This window comes from Oryx dammah, unplaced genomic scaffold, assembly GCF_014754425.2.
Source record: "Oryx dammah isolate SB20612 unplaced genomic scaffold, SCBI_Odam_1.1 HiC_scaffold_19, whole genome shotgun sequence".
Lineage (NCBI taxonomy): Eukaryota > Metazoa > Chordata > Mammalia > Artiodactyla > Bovidae > Oryx > Oryx dammah.
This window is the reverse complement of record NW_024070203.1, coordinates 76,044,380-76,068,688: the sequence shown is the minus strand read 5'-3', so window position 1 is coordinate 76,068,688 and position 24,309 is coordinate 76,044,380. Positions and strand designations below refer to the sequence as shown.

The 24,309-nt window shown below is 38.1% G+C and overlaps 1 protein-coding gene across 5 annotated transcripts in view; it reads right to left on the bottom strand.

The window, feature by feature from the left end:
- RGS22 (regulator of G protein signaling 22) overlaps positions 1–24,309 on the bottom strand; it is a 136,844-nt gene that overhangs the window by 6,296 nt on the left and 106,239 nt on the right. For 4 of the 5 annotated variants that reach the window (XM_040260987.1, XM_040260989.1, XM_040260991.1 and 1 more), the window contains 3 exons: positions 22,112–22,273; positions 16,918–17,097; positions 11,936–12,094 (listed from right to left, as the gene is read on the bottom strand). In XM_040260987.1, coding sequence (XP_040116921.1) covers positions 11,936–12,094; positions 16,918–17,097; positions 22,112–22,273 — 501 coding nt within the window. The remainder of the gene's footprint in view (positions 1–11,935; positions 12,095–16,917; positions 17,098–22,111; positions 22,274–24,309) is intronic. The other variant, XM_040260990.1, reaches the window with a different exon arrangement.

The following is a 24,309-nucleotide window of genomic DNA, read 5'->3' as shown; positions in this document are numbered from 1 at the left end:
ATTAAATTAAATTATTCTAAAAAGGGGGTTATTAAGGATACTTACTACAACAATAAGATAATAATATCTTTATGACATGTAGTATGTTTCACATACTATATTTAATTCTACTCTGTTATATAAGTTCTCTTACTATTTCCATCTCATAGGAAAAAAAAATGAGGTTTTGGGAAGTGAGTGGTTTCCCTGAGGTATTAGAACTGATCAATGGTAAGGCCAGGATTCAAAACTAGGTAGGCACACTCTAGAAACTGCACTCCTATCTACTATACTATACTGTCTTGGATCAGTAATACCTTACAATTAAATAGTTGAATACTCTAAAAGTTCTTTTATTCATATCATTTCAATTAATCCATCTTACATCATATGAGGTTAATATTATCACTATCAGTTGATAGATAAAATTGAGGTTAAGAGGGTTAAGAGTCATGCCTATGGTTACCTAGGTAAACCCAATGCTTTTCATAGTAAGTGATTTTTTTCAGAAGATATATTTTCATGTTACAAAAAAATTGAGTTTCCCATATTCACTTTTCCAACATTTTCTCATATGTCTTCACTGACAATAGCATCTTGGAACAAACTTATACTCTGTTGGTCTTCTTTACTTTATACTTTCCATGTTAAAATAAATGCATGTGAGAAATCTGTTATTAGTTCAGTTCAGTTCAGTCACTGAGTTGTGTCCGACTCTTTGTGACCCCATGAACTACAGCACACCAGGCCTCCCTGTCCATCACCAGCTCCCGGAGTCCACCCAAACCCGTGTCCATTGAGTCGGTGATACCATCTAACCATTCATCCTCTGTCGTCCCCTTCTGCTCCTGCCCTCAATCTTTCCCAGCATCAGGGCCTTTTCAAATGAGTCAGCTCTTCACATCAGGTGGCCAAAGTACTGGCATTTCAGCTTCAACATCAGTCCTTCCAATGAACACCCAGGACTGATCTCCTTTAGGATGGACTGGTTGGATCTCCTTGCAGTCCAAGGGACTCTCAAGGGTCTTTTCCAACACCACAGTTCAAAAGTGTCAATTCTTCATTGCTCAGCTTTCTTTATAGTCCAGCTCTCACATCCATACATGACCACTGGAAAAACCATAGCCTTGACTAGATGGACCTTTGCTGACAAAGTAATGTCTCTGCTTTTTAATATGCTGTTTAGGTTGGTCATAACTTTCCTTCCAAGGAGCAAGCATCTTTTAATTTCATGGCTGCAATCACTAGTAAGTGATGGCAATACATTTACTGTATATAGTATGAATATTTAAATTAAAATTCCTATGTTTTCTTTAGGATTATTTACTTTACAAAATGATTGTCAATATTGGTACCTAACCATGTTATCATGTACTAGTTGACAGATACAGACAGATCAGAATATCACTTATGGACACTTGCATTTCCATAACCAAAATGTAATATGGATGATACAAACATACATTCTGGATTTTCTGGAGAGATAGTAATTTAAGGTCTTCTCTACTCTCACTCACACTATATGTTCCAACTTTTGTTTCAGACAATATATTTACCAAAGCAAACTTTGGTAAAGAAAATACTTGGGATGACACTTAGCTGTGAAGTTCTTCCTAAGAATTTAAGATACAGTAAGAGATCTTCTTTATATCCTCCTTACTTCTATAACCTTTATTCAATAAGTGTACATTTGAGAACTTCCCAAGTGGTACGGTGGTAAAGAATCTGCCTGCCAGCCAATGCAGGAGCACAGGAGATGGGGGTTCAATCCCTGGGTGGGGAAGATTCCCTGGAAGAGGAAATGGCAACCCACTCCAGGATTCTTGCCTGGAAAATTCCATGGACAGAGGAGCCTGGTGGGCTACAGTCCTTAGGGTCGCAACAAGTCAGACACGACTGAGTGGGCATACGTGCATACATTTAGAACTATTTGTGGAATAGTTGGTAAAGAATCCGCCTATAATGCAGGAGACCCTGGTTTGATTCCTGGGTTGGGCAGATCTGCTGGAGAAGGGATAGGCTACCCACTCCAGTACTCTTGGGCTTCCCTTGTGGCTCAGCTGCTAAAGAATCTGCCTGCAATGCGGGAGACCTGAATAGAGCTTACTATTTAAGACTAACTCAAATTAACCTTTTCTTTGAGATCCTTTACTTTCCCCCCACAAATAATTAATTACTAAATTTCTGGGATTTCAGTTTTTTGTTTATATTCTTTTCAATTAAGTATATATGTGTGTGTGTTTCTATCCTTACACTGTATGTAAATTTTATATTCATGTTCCTAGCATATATAAAAGGGATAAATAGGTCATCAATAAAATTCTATGTAGCAGATGATCAATAAAAGTCTGGTGAAAGAAGGAAGAAAGAGATTAGGACAGGGAGCTCTTTTTGAGAGACTATTTAGGCCACGTTAGTAAAAAATGCAGCAGGCTCACATAGGACTCATCTGATTGGTGAAGTTATTCACATGTCACAGATGTAATCAGAAAAAAGCTCCAAACGTACTTAAGTTAGACAACATTCTATTTTTTCCTCCCTAAATGAACCCTTCAAATATATTTTCTTCCTGAGCCTACCAAATTAGTATCACATTCATGTGGCTCAGTCAGACACGTACTTGCCTCAAGGGTCTGAAGAAGGTAAATATGAGGGTTTTCATTTAGTGAACTCTGTTTCTTGTCAGATTATATAGATTGGGCCAGATGCATAGTTGGTTTGAGGGAGAAATCAGCTTTTGTATTATATGATCTGTCACTTATTACCCAAACCACTGGAAGGGAAATAACTGCAGAAATTTTTAAAATAAATAATCCAAAACTAATTATATTTAAGTGTAATAACATTTCATTTCTATACATGAGCTGTGTGCTCAGTCAGTCAGTCGTGTCTGACTCTTTGTGACCGCATGGACTACAGCCCACCAGGCTCCTCTGTCCATGGGATTTTCCAGGCAAGAATCCCGGAGAGGGTTGCCATTTCCTCTTCCAGGAGATCTTCCCGACACAGGGATCGAACCCATGTCTCTTGAGTCTCCTGCATCAGCAGGTGGATTCTTTACCACCAGTGGCACCTGGGAAGATACAAATCACTCACAAGCTGTATATGAGTAAATATTTGCCCTATGATTAAAGAACTTTTAATACATCAACAAAAATATGTGAAGTCATATTGTGAAGAACTGATTCAGTGGAAGCAAGATTTTAAAGACACCTCTTCCTATTTTCTTGCTCTTAGGCCTTTCCCGATTCCCACTCTATACTGGAAATACCCTCAACCTCCCGATGATAGGAAACATGTACCAAAGAGAAGCTTTTGAAAATCTGGTAATTTTTTGCAGTATTATTCATCTAAACATGTTATTACATATTAAATGCTTATTAAAATTTTCTAACAATAGGATGTGAATAATAACAATACCACCAAAGCTTAAGAGACGCCGCGCTACCAGCACCTCTGCTCCCTCTTGTGTCGCCTGCCCAATCACATCATGTCTCCACCCAACCTGCAAAGGTAACCACTGTACTGAACTTTGTGTTTATCATTCCTTCTTTTTATAGTTTATCACATTTGTATCGATTCGTTTTATCTGAATTTTAACTTTATATAAGCAGAGTTGACGTCACATTTTTGCAACTTTCCCAGCCAACAGCACATCCCCGGTGTGTGTCTACGTTTAGTATTGTAGGATCGTTTATTTGCTTTCCATCACAGCAAGTGTTCTACTACTTGAATTTATTTTTAACAATCTCCTGTTAATAGATATTTGGATAGCTTCTGATTTTTTTGCTTTTGAAAACATGGGTGCTATAAACCATGTGCATATCACCTGATATCTGTGTCCACAAATTACTCTAGGATATATGTATTTACAAGTAGATTTGATAAATTGAAGGCTAAGTGCATCTTTTAATTTACCAGATAAAGTAAAATTGTTTTCTAAAGTTTAATCTACACTCCCATCCATAGTGTATTAGAATTCTGACTACTCCCTATTATTGGTGGTTGAGAAAAATATAAGACATTTTAAAATGAGCAGAAAATAACAGGTGATATCCCATAAAACCACTGCAAGAATAAAACAAAATGAGAAGTCCAATATTTTAGTTGATAACAGTACTCTCCAAGAAATCCAATCATGAATCATAAAACTCTAACACAGGAGCTCAAAATGGATAAAATATTCCCATACAAACATTTGCATATATGACATAAAACTCCAAATCCTAAATGCAGAAACTCAGAACAGAAACAGATCAAAACATTTTAAAAGGAAAATGTAAAATTACTGTTTACTGAACTTAAAAAAGATTGAAAAAACAAAAAATCTCTCAGAAATGAAGTACCCAAGGTATCATGAATATGGATCATAAAGAAAGTGTATATATGCATATATATACACAAATATATGTAGCATTAATATAAATCCCCCTCTTCCAAACTTGACAAAAGATATAAATATGCAGACTCAAGAACTTGAGCAATCCTCAAACAGAAACAACCCAAAGAAATCTGCGTAAGACATATCATATTCAAAATTCTGAAAACTAAACACAAAGAATCTTGAAAGCAGTGAGAAATAATACCTTACATAAAAGAAAACGAAAGAACAAAACAAATCTTGGAACATCAAAAAAGAAGAAAAATAGAGCAAAAGTAGGGGTAAATACAATAGACTTTTCACTTTGAGTTTCCTGATTTATGTTTAACAGTTGAAGCAAAAATTATAAAATTGTCTGATGGGATTCTCAATATATGTTGAGAAGTATTTAAGATAATTGTAAACAGGTGAGGGGAAAGAGACTTAAAGGGAGGTAGTTTTGAGACCCAAACTGGTAAAATGTCAACACCAATAAATTGAGAAGTTATGAAGTTATGCTTGTATAAGGTGACATCTAAAGTAACTGCTGAAACATCTAAACAGAGATACACCAAAATGAAATTCTAAGAGATGTACAAGTAATACACAGGAATATAAGACAAGGAAATAGAAGAAAGAAGAGAGGGAATAAGCAAAACAGAAAGTACAATGACAGATTTAAAAACTAACATATCAATACTTATACTAAAGATGCATAGACTAAACATACCAATTAAAAGGAAGAGATTGGTAGAGTAGATTAAAACCAAAAACCAAACACTACCATGACCCAACTATATGCTGTCTAGAGGAAATTTAATTCAAATATAATGATACAGGTAGTAACGTAAACAGATGGAAAAAGATACCACGTGAAAATCAAGATACCGAGATGATACTATAGCTTTAGAGAAGTTTGGCAATTCCTCAAAAGGAGCCAATAATTCAACCTCTAGGTCCCAAGAAAAATTAAAACATGTCTATATATATAAGGTTGCATAAGAATGTTCACAGCAGCATTATTAATGAAAGTCAAAAAGTGGAAACAACCCAATACATCAACTGATGAATGGATAAGCAAAATGCATTATAACCATACAGTGTAATATCAGTTAGTCGTAAGAGTCATAAGATAACATTATCTTGAATATGAAATACTTTGGAATAAATTTCACAAAATATATTCAAGATGTCACAGAAAATGCAAAATCATTGATGAAAGAAATTAAAGAAGAACTAAACAGAAATAAACTGTTCATGGATTAGAAAACAAAATGCTTTCTAATTTATGACATAAATTCTCAGATTGAACTATAGGCTTACTACAATCCTGATACAATATCTCAATAGTTAACATGTGAAACATCGTTCCATCTTATTAATAATTGCATGCATGCTCAGCCGCTCAGTCATGTCTAACTCTTTATGACCCCATGGACTGTAGCCCACCAGGTTCCTCTATCCGTGGGATTATCCCAGCAAGAATCCTGGAGAGGGTTGCCATTTTTTCCTTCAGGGGATCTTCCTGGCCCAGGGATGCAACCCGAGTCTCCTGTGGCTTCGGTATTGGCAGGCAGATCCTTTACCACTGAGCCACCTGGGAAGCCCTTACTAATTAGATGGATAGAAATGAATGCATTAGTCTGCTGCTGCTGCTGAGTCGCTTCAGTCGTGTCCGACTGTGTGACCCCACAGACGGCAGCCCACCAGGCTCCCCCGTCCCTGGGATTCTCCAGGCAAGAACACTGGAGTGGGTTGCCATTTCTTCTCCAATGCATGAAAGTGAAGAGTGAAAAGTGGAAGGGAAGTCGCTCAATCATGTCTGACTCTTCACAACCCCATGGACTGCAGCCCACCAGGCTCCTCCATCCATGGGATTTTCCAGGCAAGAGTACTGCATTAGTAAGATGACATACCATTTGTCATCAACAGATGGACAAAAATTTGGAAGTCTGAACATACCAGATGAGGAGAAATAAGAACACAGACTGACACACACTCATACTCTATTACTTAACCATTCCCAAAACATTTTAATCACGTGACTATGGAGGCATTTACAGGAATGCCTCCATATATAAATTGAAAAAATACAATAAAGAAATAGTTAAATAGTATATTTATGCATATGACGGGATATTTATGCATATGACGGGAATGCAGCAATTAAGCTGAAAAAATGAGATCTATCTAAGTAGAGCAGTGTGGGTAGAATTAAAAACAACAATAAATTTAAAATGCAAGATGTAGAAAGCACAATATGTGCTATAGAATGAATTATGTCTCTCCCAAATTCGTATGTTGATGTCCTAACTTTCACTGTGACTGTATCATGAGGTAGGGTCTTTAAGAGGTTGCTGTTGTTCATTTCCTAAGTCTGGTTTGACTCTTTGTGACCCCACGGACTGCAGCATGCCAGGCTCCTTTGTCCTCCACTATCTCCTGGAGTTCATTCAAATTCATGTCTATTGAATCGATAATGCTATCTAACCATCTTGTCCTCTGCAGCCCCCTTTTCCTTTTGCCTTCAATGTTTCCTAGCATCAGCAGGGTCTTTTCCATTAAATCAGCTCTTTGCATCGGGTGGCCAAAGTACTGGAGCTTCAGCGTCAGCATCAATCCTTCCAATAAATATTCAGGGTTGATTTCCTTAAGGATTAACTGGTTTGATCTTCTTGCAGCCCAAGGGACTCGCAAGAGTCCTCTAGCATCATAATTTGAAAGCATCAACTCTTTGGCACTCAGCCTTCTTTACGACCAACTCTCACACATGTACATGACTACTGGAAAAACCATAGTTTTGACTATCTGGACATTTGTTGGCAAGTGATGTCTGCTTTTTAATATGCTGTTTAGGTTTGTTGTAGCTTTTCTTCCAAGGAGCAAGCATCTTTTAATTTCATGACTGCAGTCACTGTCCTTAGTTACTCTGGAACCCAAGAAAATCTGTCACTGCTTCTACTCTTTCCCCTTCTATTTGCCATTAAGTGATGGGACCGGATGCCATGATTCTAGTTTTTTGAATGTTGAGTTTCAAGCCAGTTTTTTCACTCTCCTCTTTCACTCTCATCATGAGGCTCTTTAGTTCCTCTTCACTTTCTGCCATTAAAGTGGTATCATTTGGGTATCTGAAGCTATTGATATTTTTCCTGGCAATCTTGATTCCAGCTTGTGATCCATTCAGCCTGGCATTTTGCAGGATGTATTCTGCATATTTGGAGAAGGAAATGGCAACCCACTCCAGTATTCTTGCCCAGAAAATCCTGTGGATGAAGGAGCCCGGCAGGCAATATAGTCCATAGGGTAGTAGAGTCAGACACAACTGAGCAACTACACTTTTCATTCTGCATATAAATTAAATAAACAGGGTGACAATATACAGCCTTGTCATACTCCTTTCCCAATTTGGAACCAGTCTGTTGTTCCATGTCTGGTTCTAACTGTTGCTGAATACAGGTTTCTCAGGAGACAGGTAAGGTGGTCTGGTATTCCCATCTCTTTAAGAATTTTCCACAGTTTGTTGTGGTCCACATAGGCTTCCTCATAGTCAGTGAGGCAAAGTAGATATTTTTCTGGAATTCCCTTGCTTCTCTCTGATCCATTGGATGTTGACAATTTGATCTCTGGTTCCCCTGCCTTTCTAAACCCAGCTTATACTTCTGGAAGTTCTAGGTTCAAAAACTGTTGAAGCCTAGCTTGAAGGATTTTGAGCATAACCTTACTAGCATGCGAAATAAGTGCAAATGTATGGTAGTTTGAACATTCTTTGGCATTGCCTTTCTTTGGGATTGGAATGAAAATTGACCTTTTCCAGTCCTGTGGCCACTGCTGAGTTTTCCAAATTTGCTGACATATTGAGTGCAGCACTTTAACAACATAATCTTTTAGGATTTTAAATAGCTCGGCTAGAATACCATCACTTCTACTAGCTTTATTCATAGTAATGCTTCCTAAGGTCCACTTGACTTCACACTCTAGGATGTCTGTCTCACATCATCGTGGTTATCTGGGTCATTAAGACCTTTTTTACATAGTTCTGTGTATTCTTGCCACCTCTTCTTAATCTCTTCTGCTCCTCTTAGGTCCTCACCGTTGCTGTCCTTTATTGTACCCATATTTGCATGAAATATTCCTTTGATATCTCTAATTTTCTTAAAGAGATCGCTAGTCTTTCCCATTCTATTGTTTTCTCTATTTATTTGCATTGGTCCTTGAAGAAGGCTTTCTTGTCTCTCCTTGCTATTTATTCTCTGGAACTCTGCATTCAGTTGGGTATATTTTTCCCCTTTCTCCCTTGCCTTTTGCTTCTCTTCTTTCCTCAGCTATTTGTAAAGCCTCCTCAGACGACCACTTTGTCTTCTTGCATTTCGTTTTCTTTGGGATGGTTTTGGTCACTGCCTCCTGTACAGTGTTACAAACTCCATCCATAGTTCTTCAGGCACTCTGTCTACCAGATCTAATCTCTTGAATCTATCTGTCACCTCCACTGTATAATCATAAGGGATTTGATTTAGGTCATACCTGAATGGCCTATTGGGGCTTCCCTGGTGGCTCAGATGTGGGAGATTTGGGTTCAATCCCTGTGTTGGGAAGAACCTCAGGTTTAATCCCTAGGTTGGGAAGATCACCTGGAGAAGAGAATGGTTACCCACTCCAGTATTCTGCCTTGGAGAATTCTATGGACAGAGGAGCCTGGCAGGCCTCAGTCCATGGGGTCACAAAGAGTCAGACATGACTGAGCAACTTTCACTTTCACTTTGAATGGCCTATTGGTTTTTCCTTACTTTCTTCAATTTAAGTCTGAAATTTGCAATAAATAAGGAGCTCATGATCTGAGTCACAGTCAGCTCCAGGTCTTGTTTTTTTCTGGCTGTATAGAGCGTCTCTGTCTTTGGCTCCTCTCCTCTCCCTTCATAGATCATAGTCTTGTTGTGATGAAGGGGCTTGCATAACTCAGTGAAGCTATCAGCGAGGCTTTGCAAGGTCACCCAAGACAGACCAGTCATAATGAAGAGTTCTGACAAAATGTGGTCCACTGGAGAAGGAAACAGCAATACACTCCAGTATTCTTGCTGCAAGAACTTCATAAACAGTTTGAAAAGGCAAAAAGATATGATACCAGAAGATGAACATCGCCAAGGCCAGAAGGTGTCCAATACGCTACTCAGGAAGAGCAGAGGGCAATTACTAATAGCTCCAGAAAGAATGAAGAGGTTGGGCCAAAGTGGAAAAGATGCTCAGTTGTGGATGTGTTTGGTGGTGAAAGTAAAGTCCGATGCTGTAAAGAACAATATTGCATAGGAACCTGGAATGTTAGGTCCATGAATCAAGGCAAATTGGATGTGATCAAGCAGGAGATGCAAGATTGAACATCAATATCTTAGGAATCAGTGAACTAAAATGGATGAGAATGGGAGACTTTAATTCAGATGACCATTATACCTACTACTGTGGGCAAGTATCCCTTAGAAGAAATGGAGTAGCCCTCATAGTCAACAAAAGAGTCCGAAATACAGTACTTGGGTGCAACTTCAAAAATGACAAAATGATCTTGGTTCATTTCCAAGGCAAACCATTCAATATCACAGTAATCCAAGTCTGTGCCCCAACCAGTGAGGCTGAAGAAGTTGACATTGACCGATTCTATGAAGATCTACAAGACCTTCTAGAGATAACACCAAATAAAGGTGTCCTTTAAAAGGTATTTAGGGTTAAATGAGGTCATAAGGGTAGGGTCATAATCCAAAGGAATTGTGGCTTTACAAGAAGAGAAAGGATGAGAGCTCTCTTTCTCTCCCCAACTTGTGAGGACACAAGAAGGTAGCCTTGTACATGCCAGGTCTCACCAAGAATCCTATTAGCTGGCACCTTGAGCTGGGATTTCTAGTCTCCTGAACTATGAGAAAGTTAATTTCTGTTGTTTAAGCCATCTATTCTGTAATATTTTGGTATAGTAGCCTGAGCAGACTAATAAAATATGGCACTATTTAGGTAAGTTAAAGTACATACAACATAGTCTTCTGTATCATTTATGAATCCATATACCCATATAAAACATTATCTTAAGAAGGAGTTGTTGAGAACATGTCCAAAACTTAATGGTTGCTCTTGGCAGTGGGGAAGGCAATAGAACTCAGGGTTGGGGGCTTTCCTGGTGGCTCAGTGGTAAAGAATCCACCTGCCGTGCAGGTGACGTGGGTTTGATTCCTGATCCAGGAAGGTCTGACATACTGTGGAGCAACGGCACCCGTGCGCCACAACTACTGAGCCTGTGCTCTAGAACCTGGGAGCCACGAGAGGAACCACCGCACCATGACTAGAGGGAGGTCCACACAGCAACGAAGGCCCAGCACGGCCAAATAAGTAAATGAATAAAATTATGCATTAAAAATAAGAACTCAGGACTGGGGTGAAGAGGGTACAGTGTTCTGCACTATTTCACTTACAAAGGAAAAATGAAAAACTAATGTAAAATATGTTAACAGTGTTTATGTTGACCTGGGGAAATATGAGGGTTATAATTATATTACTTTTATATCTTTAGATATATTTTAAATTTCTTTTAAAAAAGAGAATAGGGGTGAAGCTTATAAATAAGATGAAATATGTTACTTGTTACCCCTTCTCAAGTAAAAAAATAGATAAAGAGATAGATAAATTGATAACTTAACAGACAGACAAAGAGGCAGCCTGGCCAACTCATAAGTTTCACAGTCAGTGTATCATTCTCTAATTTTAATATTGAAAATGCTGTCCCAAGTACATAATACTATCTCATTCATTCCCAGATTTATTTGGTAAATAATGATTAATAATTGAACATGTGCTGGATAGTGGTGGAAGTATTTAATAAGACAGATGGTGTCTTTGAGGATCTCAGTTCAGTGAGAAAGACAGATGCAAAAACTTACTCATAAGACAAATATAAAGTGCTCTCCAAGAGAGGTACATAGATGAGATGATATTTGAGATTTTTTTTTTAATTTCAAAACAAGTCTGAAACTTCTGACTGAAGGCTTAAACGTCACTAAAATCCATACTTTATAACTTCTCTGTATTTTTGCTCATCCCAAATTCTACAAATGTGCACATAGCATTTGCAGAGAAGAAACCAATTCTGAGTCCACACTGGAACCATTTCTTTGACTTGCTTTTCATTGCTTTTGTTATTATAATCATACAGAATGGCCTGCCTCAGAGAATCCTGCCACTCTGCCTGACTGTTAAAGTGCTTTGGGTTCAGAACCCTGTCCACCTGTAGATGGCAGGAAAGAAGAAACTAACACATCCCCTGCCTAAGGCTTGCCGTTGTAGATGTCTGCAAGATTAATTGCCTTTTTTACTTTGCTTCCTTGTCTCCCCTCAATCTCTGATCTATAAAAATCTGGCATCCAGACCTCAATAAGATGGTTATTTTGAGGCACTAGTCTGCTATCTTCTGGGTCAGCTGGCTCCCTGATTAATAATGTCTCTTCCTTGCCTAAACCCCTCAGATTCATTGGCCTGTCCTGTGGCGAGCAGAGACAGCTTGGACTCAGTAACAATATCACATACCTTTTAAAAGTCTGATTAAACCCCAAATGATTCCTGTCTCACCTTTACAAATTTTTCATCTTCTATGACTGCCATTTTCTTTTTCTGCTTACTATATTCTTGTCTTCTCTCCAAAACACTCATAATTTTTTCATCAGTTAAGTTCTTCCTAAACTCACAGAACTGAGGCCAAAATTTAAACAGAACTCCAAAAATTGTCATCTGTATAAAAAACAAAGTATGTCTCAGATTACAATTTTATACAAATGTACCAATTTAAACTCTAATTCACCATAATAATGGATTAACTATTCTATCTTTAATATACAGCATGTTTCCTCCAACTTATTGTCTCCAGACATTTGGTATAATTTAGCTCGGCACATGCTTATCATCAATGTTTTTACTACCAAGGAGAGAAGTCTTTCTTTTAAAAAAACATACACTTAAATACAGTTAAAAGTCACTTTATACTTTATGTTTCCCTAACCAATTGATTGTATTAATAAAGAATCCATTAGGTCTTTTTAAATAAGAAATATATGTTTTCTTTTAAAACTTATACCAGTTGATCTGCCACACACTCGGCTGTTTTATGCAAGTATTCCAAATATTCAGTTCATCAAGGGGGACTCCTCTCCACCCCTCCTTTCCCTTCTTTTAGAGAAAGGAAATACCATTTTGCCTCTGGAAAAGCTCTTAAACAAAGCTGCAGATCTAAGAATAAATCTTGAGTAACTTTTAAATGATACAATCTCTCTTTTATGTGAGAGCAAGAAAAGTAACATTTAAAAAGCAGAGTGGTATCCTGGACAAATGCTTTCTATGAGGATACTCTACATTAAGTGATTAATTGTGATATTTATAGAGATAAGAATTGTTGCTCAAATTTTCATGCCAAGTTTTTCCATTAGTTCCAGAGGCATATGTTACTTCCAAGAAGGTAGGACTTGCCACATCAGATCAAGTCCAACATCTTGTTGCTGGAAATGGACTTTATCTAATGCCCTGGAGAAAAATGAACCATCCCATTAGGCTCTAAGCCAACTTTTCAGCAGGAAAGTGGAGTGTTTAGAAAGCAAATGCTGCAGTGATCAACAGAGTCCTGAACATCATGACACATTTCATCATCCCTCCTTTCTGTACATGAATAGCATTAGTAATTCTATGACTATTTACTCCTTTAAGATACCATCTTGTCACTGAATTCTATAGCCTCTTGGGATTGTGAACACAAAAGCTAAAGATGATACTTTATTTGATGAAGTGTAGGCTTTAAAAATGGAGAAGGCAATGGCACCCCACTCCAGTACTCTTGCCTGGAAAATCCCATGGATGGAGAAGCCTGGTAGGCTGCAGTCCATGGGGTCGCTGAGGGTCGGACACGACTGAGCGACTTCACTTTGACTTTTCACTTTCGTGCGTAGGAGAAGGAAATGGCAACCCACTCCAGTGTTCTTGCCTGGAGAATCCCAGGGACGGGGGAGCCTGGTGGGCTGCCGTCTATGGGGTCGCACAGAGTTGGACATGACTGAAGTGACTTAGCAGTAGCAGCATCAGGCTTTAAAAAAGTTTTCATCTACCATGGATTTTGGGGCTTTCCAGGTCGCATTAGTGGTAAAGAACCTGCCTGCTAACACAGGAGACATAAGAGCCGCAGGTTCGATCCCTGGGTCTGGAAGATACCCTAGATGAGGAAATGGCAACCCATTCCAGTATTCTTGCCTGGAGAATTCCTTGGCAGGCTACGGTCCATAGGGTCACAAAGAATCAGATATGACTGAAGCAACATGGCATGCACGCCATGCTTTTACGTAATCCCCTGCTCCAATGTTAAAGGATCGTGGTAGTTTTTATATGAATTTCTTAAACACTCCTCTTCCACCTCCATTTACCAACTATTGACCCTACTTCTCAGTCCTCTCTCCAAAACCTGAGTCATTTCCAGCTCTCAAATATATTTGTCACCTAGAAGACTTCCCAATAAAAGTTACCCTATTAGGGCACAATATTTTGAGGCAGACATAAAATCTATTTCTGGGAATCCCTTGAAGGTTCAGTGGTTAGGGGTCCACACTTGCAGTGCAGGGGGCATGGGTTTGATCCCTGGTTGGGAAACTAAGATCCTGCATGTAGAATAGGGTGCCTGAAAAAAAATGCTCTATTTCTGAAAGTTGCAGTTAATAACATTCATGTTATTTATGAAAATTACCCTGTACCTCCAGAACCTTAAAAGACAACCAGACTGTTAGAAACATTTTTTAATAAATATGGAGCTACTTCCCACATTGCCAGTGGATAGGCAATGGCTGCAGCATGAGTGAAGAATATCGGTGAAAATATGGCTGAGTGACGAAAACTTTCAAGCTATTAGGAATGCAGGTGGGGGAAAGGCAGATGTTATAAGTGAAAGCAATGCTAAAACAGGCAATCGCTTTTTATTTACTCTTCAGTCCTTTTATGCAACGTTGTTCTATTTCCAATTTGAGCTGTTTCTCTCATGACTGATCTCTTCTCACATCATTCATTCATGTTTTCAAAAATGAGAGTGTCTATTCTGTGCTAGGCATGCAGGCCACAGCAGCAAATAAGAAACAGTTCCTGTTCTCAAAGACCTTACAGTCCAGTGGGAAAGTCAGGCATGAGAACAGCTATTTTCAATTTTGTGTGATAAGTGTTCTGACAGGGACAAACACAGGATATCACAGAAGCATAAAGGAGAGAAGATGAGACCGTGAAAAGCTCTGGAGGGAAGAAAGTAAGGCCTCTCTGCTGCTGCTGCTGCTGCTAAGTCGCATCAGTCATGTCCAACTCTTAGTGACCCCATGGACTATAGCCTACCAGGCTCCTCTGTCCATGGGATTCTCCTGGCAAGAGTACTGGAGTAGGTTGCCATTGCCTTCTCCGGTGAAATGCCTGCTGATGCTACTGCCAAGTCGCTTCAGTCATGTCCGACTCTGTGTGACCCCATAGATGGCAGCCCATCAGGCTCCCTCGTCCCTGGGATTCTCCAGGCAAGAACACTGGAGTGGGTTGCCATTTCCTTCTCCAGTACGTCAAAGTGAAAAGTGAAAGTGAAGTCGCTCAGTTGTGTCCAATCCTCAGCGACCCCATGGACTGCAGCCCCCCAGGCTCCTCCATCCATGGGATTTTCCAGGCAAGAGTACTGGAGTGGGGTGCCATTGCCTTTCTATGGAAATACAGGTATTTCAGTGGGCCTTCCCTGGTGGTCCCATGATTAAGACACCACACTGCCACTGTAGGGAGCATGAGTTTGATCCCTGAGTGGGGAACTAAGATCCTGAATGCTGTGTGGCCAAAATAAAGCAAAAAAAAAAAAATTAAAATCAATGCAGGGGTGCAAGTTCAATCCCTGGTCAACGAATGAAGATCCCACATGCTGTGCAGCCAAAATAAATAAACAAATAAAAGTAAAAAATCTAATATTTCAGTAAGACAGAGATAGATGGCAGCGAGTGGAAAGGCATCTGCTTAGAGAGATGTCGATGAAGGAATATGGTCTCCAGTCTGAGGACGATGGGAGTAGTCGAAATTGAGAGCAGAGAAGTGACATGATCAAATACACATTTTGAAAAAGATGGCTCCATCTGTAGTAAGTTAAATGGTTTTGAGAGACTCTAGGGGCAGGGAATTTTGGTAATCAATGTGAGACACTGCAGACGTAAACTGAGGTAGTGGCATGGAGTTAGAGAAAAGTAGATAGAATAACAGATAAGGAGAGAAATGGATACATGTTAGTGACTGAAGATCACCGAAGGTCAGGGAACAAAGGAGAGAGAAGACGTGAAGATGGCAACCAGCTCTCTGGCTTGCACACCTGGGTAGGAGCTATGTCCTTCTCTGAGCTTCCTTAGGGAACACGGAAACAATAGATTTGGTGAGGTGAGGCCCCTAAATATTCTCTTGTTCTCTGATACCCTAAAGATTATATTTAAGATATATCTGGGACTCTGTTTTGGGAAATGAGACAGAAAGCATAAACTAAAGGACTCCAGTAAAGTTCCCTGGCTGCGCTCCCTGGACAGCGTGGCGGAACCAACCAACATAAGCAGCTCAAGACATTCACCATCAGCCTTGAGGCTGTGATCTGGAGGGCCAGGCTTTGGCCTGGCCATCAGGAGACCTAGGCTAGGCTAAGTGATCTTTTCATTAACAGATGCTACAATTCTGACACCATGTTTTCTATTTCTCCCTAGCAGATCGTCAATCATCTCTCTATATTTTTGCCTATTTTAATGCATAATTTGGATGGTGAGTCTGCTTTCAGTTCCTTTTAGGACTTAGAACACAGCTGGCTTGCAAATGAAAATGTTAAGGAATAATGGTGTTTTTCCATGCTCAAGGGCATTCATACCCTAAATCTCTGTTTCATATCACTTAAATCATGACAGGGCCTTCCCTATTACCCCTATTATAATTTATTTTTCTTAATCATTTTTCAGGAACAACATCACTAAAAGGCTTTTCAAAATGCAAATAAACTATGTTCAGCAAATCACTGTTTTCTATTATTTATCTTAAAGAGAAGTAACTTGAGCAGGTTAACAGGCATGATTTTCCTTTCATGAGCTTGTGTACTTTATGTTGGTTGGGTACTTAAATCTCCTCTCACTTACTTTATGAGCTATGTGAATATTCCAACTTTTGAAAATACACAAATCTTGGGACACACATAATTTACACATTTTTTGTGGTAGCAGATATTTTAAAAGGAAATATGAATGGTGGGAAAGGAAGGAGAAATTAGTTGGGGATTTATAAATTAGAAATAAAATGATAACCATGCAAAGCCTAAGTATAGAATTTTAAAAATTATATTTGCTGTGTATTACCATCAGCAAAATAGCAAGTTACTAGTTTCTATATTATGTGGCATTGGCAACGTTTTTCTAATTAAGTAGAATAAATCCCAGGATTAGGAGGATTCGAACCTTGCCAAATATGAATAATACAAAAACTTTAAAAGAATATCTAGACTACTAATCTGTTTTAAAGTGTGCTTACTACATGCCCTGATTTCTTACCTGTGCCTCTCTGAATACATATGGTCCCAACTCCTTCCTGTGTTCAATAATCTTCTGGGCTTGTTCTACTGGAATGTCAATTTGTAAAGCTGGGGGGATGCTGGAATTAATAAAGCAGTTGATAATAGTCATAATCTTCTTGTGTATGATAGACTCATCACAATGAGAATGGCACAAGTCCTAAACAAGGAGGAAAGATAGATCAATACATGATTAATGTGTTAATAGAGCACTTTATAGAATACATCAATATGTCTTTCAGTTAATATAACTTCAGGTCAAGAGAGTACTGGGACATGTCAAGACTATCTTAAAAATCATAGATTTTATTTTTCTTGGATTTGAAGAACCTAAGACTTTTTTTTTTTCTTTTTTGCTCCTAGCCTGTGTCTTCATGTCTGTGTGTGTCATGTTCTGCCACCCATTTGGTCAATCTTTGCCTTTTAAAGGAACCAAAGACTTTGACACATATACCTTAAGTAAACACAGATTTCATTTTAATCCTGGTTGCTTCTTCTCCTGGCAAAGGAGCAGCTTTAGTGTCTGCTTTGGCTCATTTAACAAATTCATATTAAGTACCTGCAAAATGCCAGACCTTGAGGTGAGCCCCAAGACATAGTACCTGTCCTTTAAAGGCTCAATATCTACAGGATGAGAAGCATGAAAACACATGATTCCAATCTGAGATAGCTAATAAGTGGCACAACGGAGAACAAGCACCTAACTCAAGTTACAAGCGGACACAAAAGCTTTTTCCACCATAACTGCTTCTATGCCAAGGTGATTTAGACTCAAAAATGCTAGCATATAAATGGGAATGCTGTATTTAATAGGTGTATTATTATACATCTCAGTATCTATATTTTTTCAGATAACCTATTACATTATCATCTTTATAGCTAAAGAATTTAAATGCAGTAATGATATATGTAATGATAAAAGACCCAGTTTTATGTCAGAGATGTAAGGCTATCACTTTTTAAGACAAAGAGGTAGCTGAGCTTGAATTATGACATTTCCTTGCTAAAGATATTGTTCTCTAAATCACTAGAAAACACAAAAGTTTGGAAACTTGTAATTCTAGGCCAGGAATTAGCCAACATTTATTAAGTGCTCACTATATGACAGGCATTGTAATAACTGTCTTAAGGACAATTAAAGAAAGAAAATTTCTAGTGTTTGCCATATAAAACATTACATAAATAAGTTATAAGTTTGGCATAAATTATATGTGAAAAATCTTGATATAAATGTTACACTGAGACAACAGTTAGCATTTTTATGCAATTTAGTACTCCCTCAGAAAATGCCTATTTATAACACATGCTTGCTATGTTACCCAAAATTAAATTTTTTGCTGTTACTAGTGAAATTATTATATATCTGGTGAGCCAAGTTAATTATTATTTTTTTAATTAATTTTTATTGGAGTATAGTTGCTTTACAATGATCCTAGTTTTTTATTATTATGGAAATATAAGGATTGTGAAATAAAAACAAATTTGTGAAATTATACAATGTTAATTTTGAGAGTGTAGAGTCAGAATTTAGACAGAATCCAACCTGCTATTTTTTTCTGGTTTTTATGCCCTACTCTACCATTAGCTGAGTTCACTTTTACTTATTGTTAAGGTTTCAGTTTAAGCACACAGTAGACCCTTGAACACGGGTGGGGGGTGGCCGGTGGTTAGGGGCACCAAGCCCGCCCTTGCAGTTGAAAATCAATGCATAACTTTACAGTTGGCCTTCCGTATCTGTGTTTCCACATCTGTGGATTCAAACAACAGTGGACTGTGAAGTACTGGGGTCTGAATTTGTTGAAAAAAATTCAGATATGACTGGACCTCGCAGTTCAAACCCTTGTTGTTCAAGGGTCAACTGTACTGTTCTCTGCTAAACGTTCTGTGTCTGCCTCGGTCGAGGTGATGGCCAGCTTCAGGACCTCACTGCACCCTGTGCGCCCCTCCCACCCGTTGCACTGCTCACACTCACATAGCCACCTGCTCTGTCACTTGTCTGTCCCCTCTCTGACACTGCAAGCCCTGAGAAGGGAGACCGGATCACAGTTGTAGCCTCAGGTTTTAGCCTGGCCCTGTAGATGCTCAAAAAGTGTTTGTTGGATGTATATATCCTTCCAGTCTTTTCTCTTTGGGGATACACACACACACACACACACACACACATACACACACACACACACACACACACTTTATATTAAATCATACTGCTTTCTAGTAGCTAGGTTTCAAAAAATCAGTAAGATGAATATATTTTTCCCATCACTGATTAATCTTCCAACAGCAAATTTTTAATGCCTTCAGAGTGTTCTAATGCATAGATTAAAATTAAAGTAAGCAATGTCCTGCCGTTGAACATCATAGTTCTTTTCAGCTTTTCACAATTCAGAACTATGTCTGATTAAGATCATAGGAGCCATCCCTTTGCGTATTATTACAATCATCCCTGAGAGGGAGTATAACTTAGTGGTTAAGGCCACAAGCTTTAGCAATAGAATGTCTTGGTTCAAATTCCAGCTCTACTACTTAGTTAGCCGTATGAGGCACAGAAGTTTAACTTTTCTGTGCCTTAGTTTCTTCATCTGTAGAATGGTAAGAATTAACAGCTTTGACCTAGGATTCTTATAAAGGATAAGGTAGTTATCACGTGAAAGGCATTAAGATAATATCTGACAGACACAAACACTTAGTGTGAGTAAGTCATATAAAAATGAGCTCAGTTAAGACATGCTAGGTTTCTTTCTGGCAAACTTCCTTAAGACCTAATTCAAGTATCATCACTTCTTTTTTTGAAAAATTTTTCTTGGGAGTAGAGTTGATTTACAATGTTATGTTAGTTTCAGCAAAGTGAATCAGTTTTACATATATATATAACCACTTTTTTTAGATTCTTTTCCTACATAAGTCATTACAGAGGACTGAGTAGAGTCCTCTGTAAGAATCATCACTTCTGCTGAGACCTCCCTGACCTACCACCCTCCCTGAATCATCCCCTCCTCTGTATCAAAATTATAACCAGTTAGAATATGGATTATAATCAACGTTATTTCATCATATTTTGTTTTCATGGATGATTCCCCTCCTCGAGGGAAGACAATGTATTGTATCCATTTTTTTTTATTCCTGCAATCTAGCATTTAGTAAATACTTACTGAATAAACACATTCACTTAAATAGCATGGTTTTTAATAGTTATATAGGATTCTATGTCCCCCATTCTACACCACAGAAAAGATATTTAAATGAAGACCAAGGGCAGCTTTGGAGGAGTGACAGTCACAAAGCATTGATTATGTATGAGTCTCTGGTTTTTTTTCTAATGCTTATTTTGCACAGTTTATCTCCTTACGTTTTGTCCTAACAGGTTTGGACCTACTCGTATTCATTTTAGCTTAAAGACCATAATAATTTCCTGTTCTGGAAAACAGATCCTACCCCCTTTTTAATTTTCAAAAAATTATTTTAATATTATTTATCTTGTGATAGATTTTGAAAGAACTTATATCTCAAAATACTTTTTTTTCCCTTGGAGAAATTTTTGTGTTGAGAAAGGTACAAAAACTGTGGATAACAGAAAAGAGTAGAAAACAGTTTCATGGAATGCTGGACAAAGTCTGGAAGCAAAATGGTATTGAGCAACTACTAACTACCTAGAATAAACATGGTGCAGAGTATTAGTGCCACATAATCCCTGCCTGGAGAAGGGCATGGCAACCCACTCCAGTATTCTTGCCTGGAGAACCCCACGGCCAGAGGAGCCTGGTGGGCTACAGTCCACAGGTTGCACAGAATCGGACACGACTAAAGTGACTTACCACATACTGCAATCCGTGCTTAGATCATAGTTCAATTGAAAGCCTTATCCTCTTGAATTCCAGTTTTATTTTTACTCCCTACTTCTATAAAAAATGGGATTAAACAGGCTGATTGCAAGGTAATGAGCCTGCTTACCTTGGGAGCAGGGATGTCTACTCTTACATATTTTGAGACAACATTTCTGTTTTCAAGTCTAGGTTATATAACCTAGAGAGTCCTTTCCTTCTCTTCAATGCAGAGATTCTATATGATTTCATCAAATAATTAAACCTGATAATAAACTGCTTTGATAGCTAACAGCTTGCTCTTTCACTTATTTTGTTAAGAATTTGGCCATTATAGAGAAGCCTCTCTCATTTCTGATGTTTATTTCTCTGTAATCCATTATCTTTGAACACTATTGCTGCAAATATGGTTAGGAGGAATTTTTGTAAAGAAGCCTTGGTTAAAGTGCTGAATATGAATATCTGCAGGAAAAAATGTACATTTATAGATAAGTAATATGCAAAAACATAGTTATGAGAATCTTTTCAGGAAGATTCTCATTAGAATGTATGTGAAACCCTGAAAAATCTAATACCATCATTTCAAGGCTAACTCTTACTCTTCAGTATATAATAATAAATATATATAATATAGACAATAAATATCTCAGTATTTACATATTGGTATCACTGCAGATGGTGACTGCAGCCATGAAATTAAAAGACAATTACTCCTTGGAAGAAAAGTTCTGACCAACCTAGATAGCATATTCAAAAGCAGAGACATTACTTTGCCGGCTAAGGTCCGTCTAGTCAAGGCTACGGTTTTTCCTGTGGTCATGTATGGATGTGAAAGTTGGACTGTGAAGAAGGCTGAGCGCCGAAGAATTGATGCTTTTGAACTGTGGTGTTGGAGAAGACTCTTGAGAGTCCCTTGGACTGCAAGGAGATCCAACCAGTCCATTCTGAAGGAGATCAGCCCTGGGATTTCTTTGGAAGGAATGATGCTAAAGCTGAAGCTCCAGTACTTTGGCCACCTCATGCGAAGAGTTGACTCACTTGGAAAAGACTCTGATGCTGGGAGGGATTGGGGGCAGGAGGAGAAAGGGACGACAGAGGATGAGATGGCTGGATGGCATCACTGACTCGATGGACGTGAGTCTGAGTGAACTCCGGGAGTTGGTGATAGACAGGGAGGCCTGGTGTGCTGCGATTCATGGGGTCGCAGAGTCAGACACGACTAAGCGACTGAACTGAACTGAACTGATGAAGACATCAAGTTGGGATACAAATCTCGTCCATATAGTTAGGAATCTGATATGTTAATGCATTTCCTCCTTAAAAAGAGGTGGTTTTCTCCAGCTTCTAATACAATACCTTATATTTTTGTACTTCTTGCCAAAAGAGCACCCCATTTTCCAATAAATCTCCTTTTAGAGCCACAAAGCGTTGAAATTGTCTTGCAGTAACTGGATTCAATAAAGCTTTACGGAAAGCAATGATTTCACAAGACGAAGATATCCACTTACTCTCCACAGGCTGTCCAAATCAGAAAATACATAAAATTAGCTGTGTTCTAAAAATTAATAATAAAGTCATTTATTAGGCTAAAAATTACCAACTTCTATCTCCTTTGTTTTGGGCTGTTGAAATTTATAGCATGGATAAAGAGAATTTGGCAACTTCCCCTCTCTTTTCTTCTCCCTTTTGTCTCCTTTATATTTTTATGGCATCATTTTTTTAGGAGATGGGGAGAAAATGAAATGATTGGATGTCTTAGAATATATGATTATATTACAGAGGACTGAGAATGTTAATAATCATTAGAGTTTGAGAGATGGTGAAAAACTACACTTGGGTATATAGTATGAATTCTTCATGATGTTATGATTATATATTATTATTTTATATTATATGTTATATATTAATATATAATTTTCCTGACTTTCAAAAAGTAAAAGCAGTTGAACATTTAAGATTTTTTTTAAAAACTGTAGGAAAAATTACCAATTAATCCTATTATAATTTAAATAGGAAATTTACTGTGGAGCTTCACTATAATTCTATCCTAGAAAGATAGTGGCGTGTTTTTGTCTTTGTTTTTGGTTTTGGATTTTGGCTGTGGGCTTGCAGGATCTTAGTTTCCTGACTAGGGATCAAACCTGGGGCATCACCATGGAAATGCTGAGTCCTCACCACTGGACTACCAGGGGATTCCCCAAAGGCCAAGTTTTTAAGGTGGGGCTTCTTTATGTTATTTTAATAATAAGTTACTATTAATAATTAAAAACAAGAAGAAATTAAACTATTATTGCATATTTTTGACAATAAACTTTCTCTGACCCAGGATTCACTTTACACAACAGAAAAGACATACTATTTTACTATAAAGGGCTCACTTTTAAAAGGCATTACTTATTTTATATCCTCTCAGTTTTGAAGTATATGAGGTCTACTTTTCTTGATATACTCTTCTTTCTTTCCTTCTTTCTGGCTGTGCTGGTCTCAGCTGCTGTGAGCGGGGCTGCTCTCCAGTTATGGTGCGATGGCATCCCACTGTGGTGGTTTCTCTCGTCGTGGAGCATGGGCTCTAGAGTGTGCAGGCTCGGTAGTTGGGGTACAGGGGGTTAGTCGCCCACAACATGTGTAATCTTTCCGGACCAGGGATCAAACCTGAGTCCTCTGTGTTGGCAGGTGGATGCTTAACTGCTAGACCACCAGGGAAGTCTTATTATGTCTATTTTTTTTACCTTGACCATTTTAGGTCACATATTTATCCCCCTCACCTTTAGCCTCTCAGATTAAAAAACATAATAAATTTTATTCAATTTACTGAATAGATTTTTTTACATTTAATAAATTTATTGAAGTTCCCAAAATTTGAGGTTAACCATGCCAGGAAGCATCATTCTAAAGGCAATTTTTTGGATGAACTTAGGAATTACAGTAAAATCAATGACAAATATCCATTATACATAATAAATATCCATTACTGACAATGCGTAAGCTATGTTTCTTGAAACAAATCATATGTGACCGACGATAAAAGTGTTTAAGAGAGCTATGTAAAAGGTCTATGGGAACACAAAGGAAGGAGTAACTAATTTTGCCTGGGGGAGCAGGGGCTTTGCAGAGAAAGACTTTGAGGGTGACTGCTGAGGTGGAAACTGCAAAGTGAAGGAAACTCCAGGCAGTCTAGATGAATGGGGGTGCCTTCATTGCAGATAAAGTGAATTGATGTCTATCACAATTTTAGTGAGGCACATGTGGAGTTTCAAGGACAAAAAGTTAAGACCCTCACCAGATGGTCCATATTAAAATTACAGCCCTATAAATAGGAACAACTATGTATTAGAGTGGGATGTTTATTTAAAACCCACTCAACAAATAATGTTTTAAGACCTGCTTCTTAAGATACTAAAACTTAGTAATTTAACTAAAACCCATAACTTAACAGAAAACAACATAATATATAATGCATAGTAATATGAAATACAAGGCCATTCTATTTAGCATTTTTAAAAATACATAAAAGGGACAAATATAAGAATATTTCCTTTCGAGAAGAAAACAAA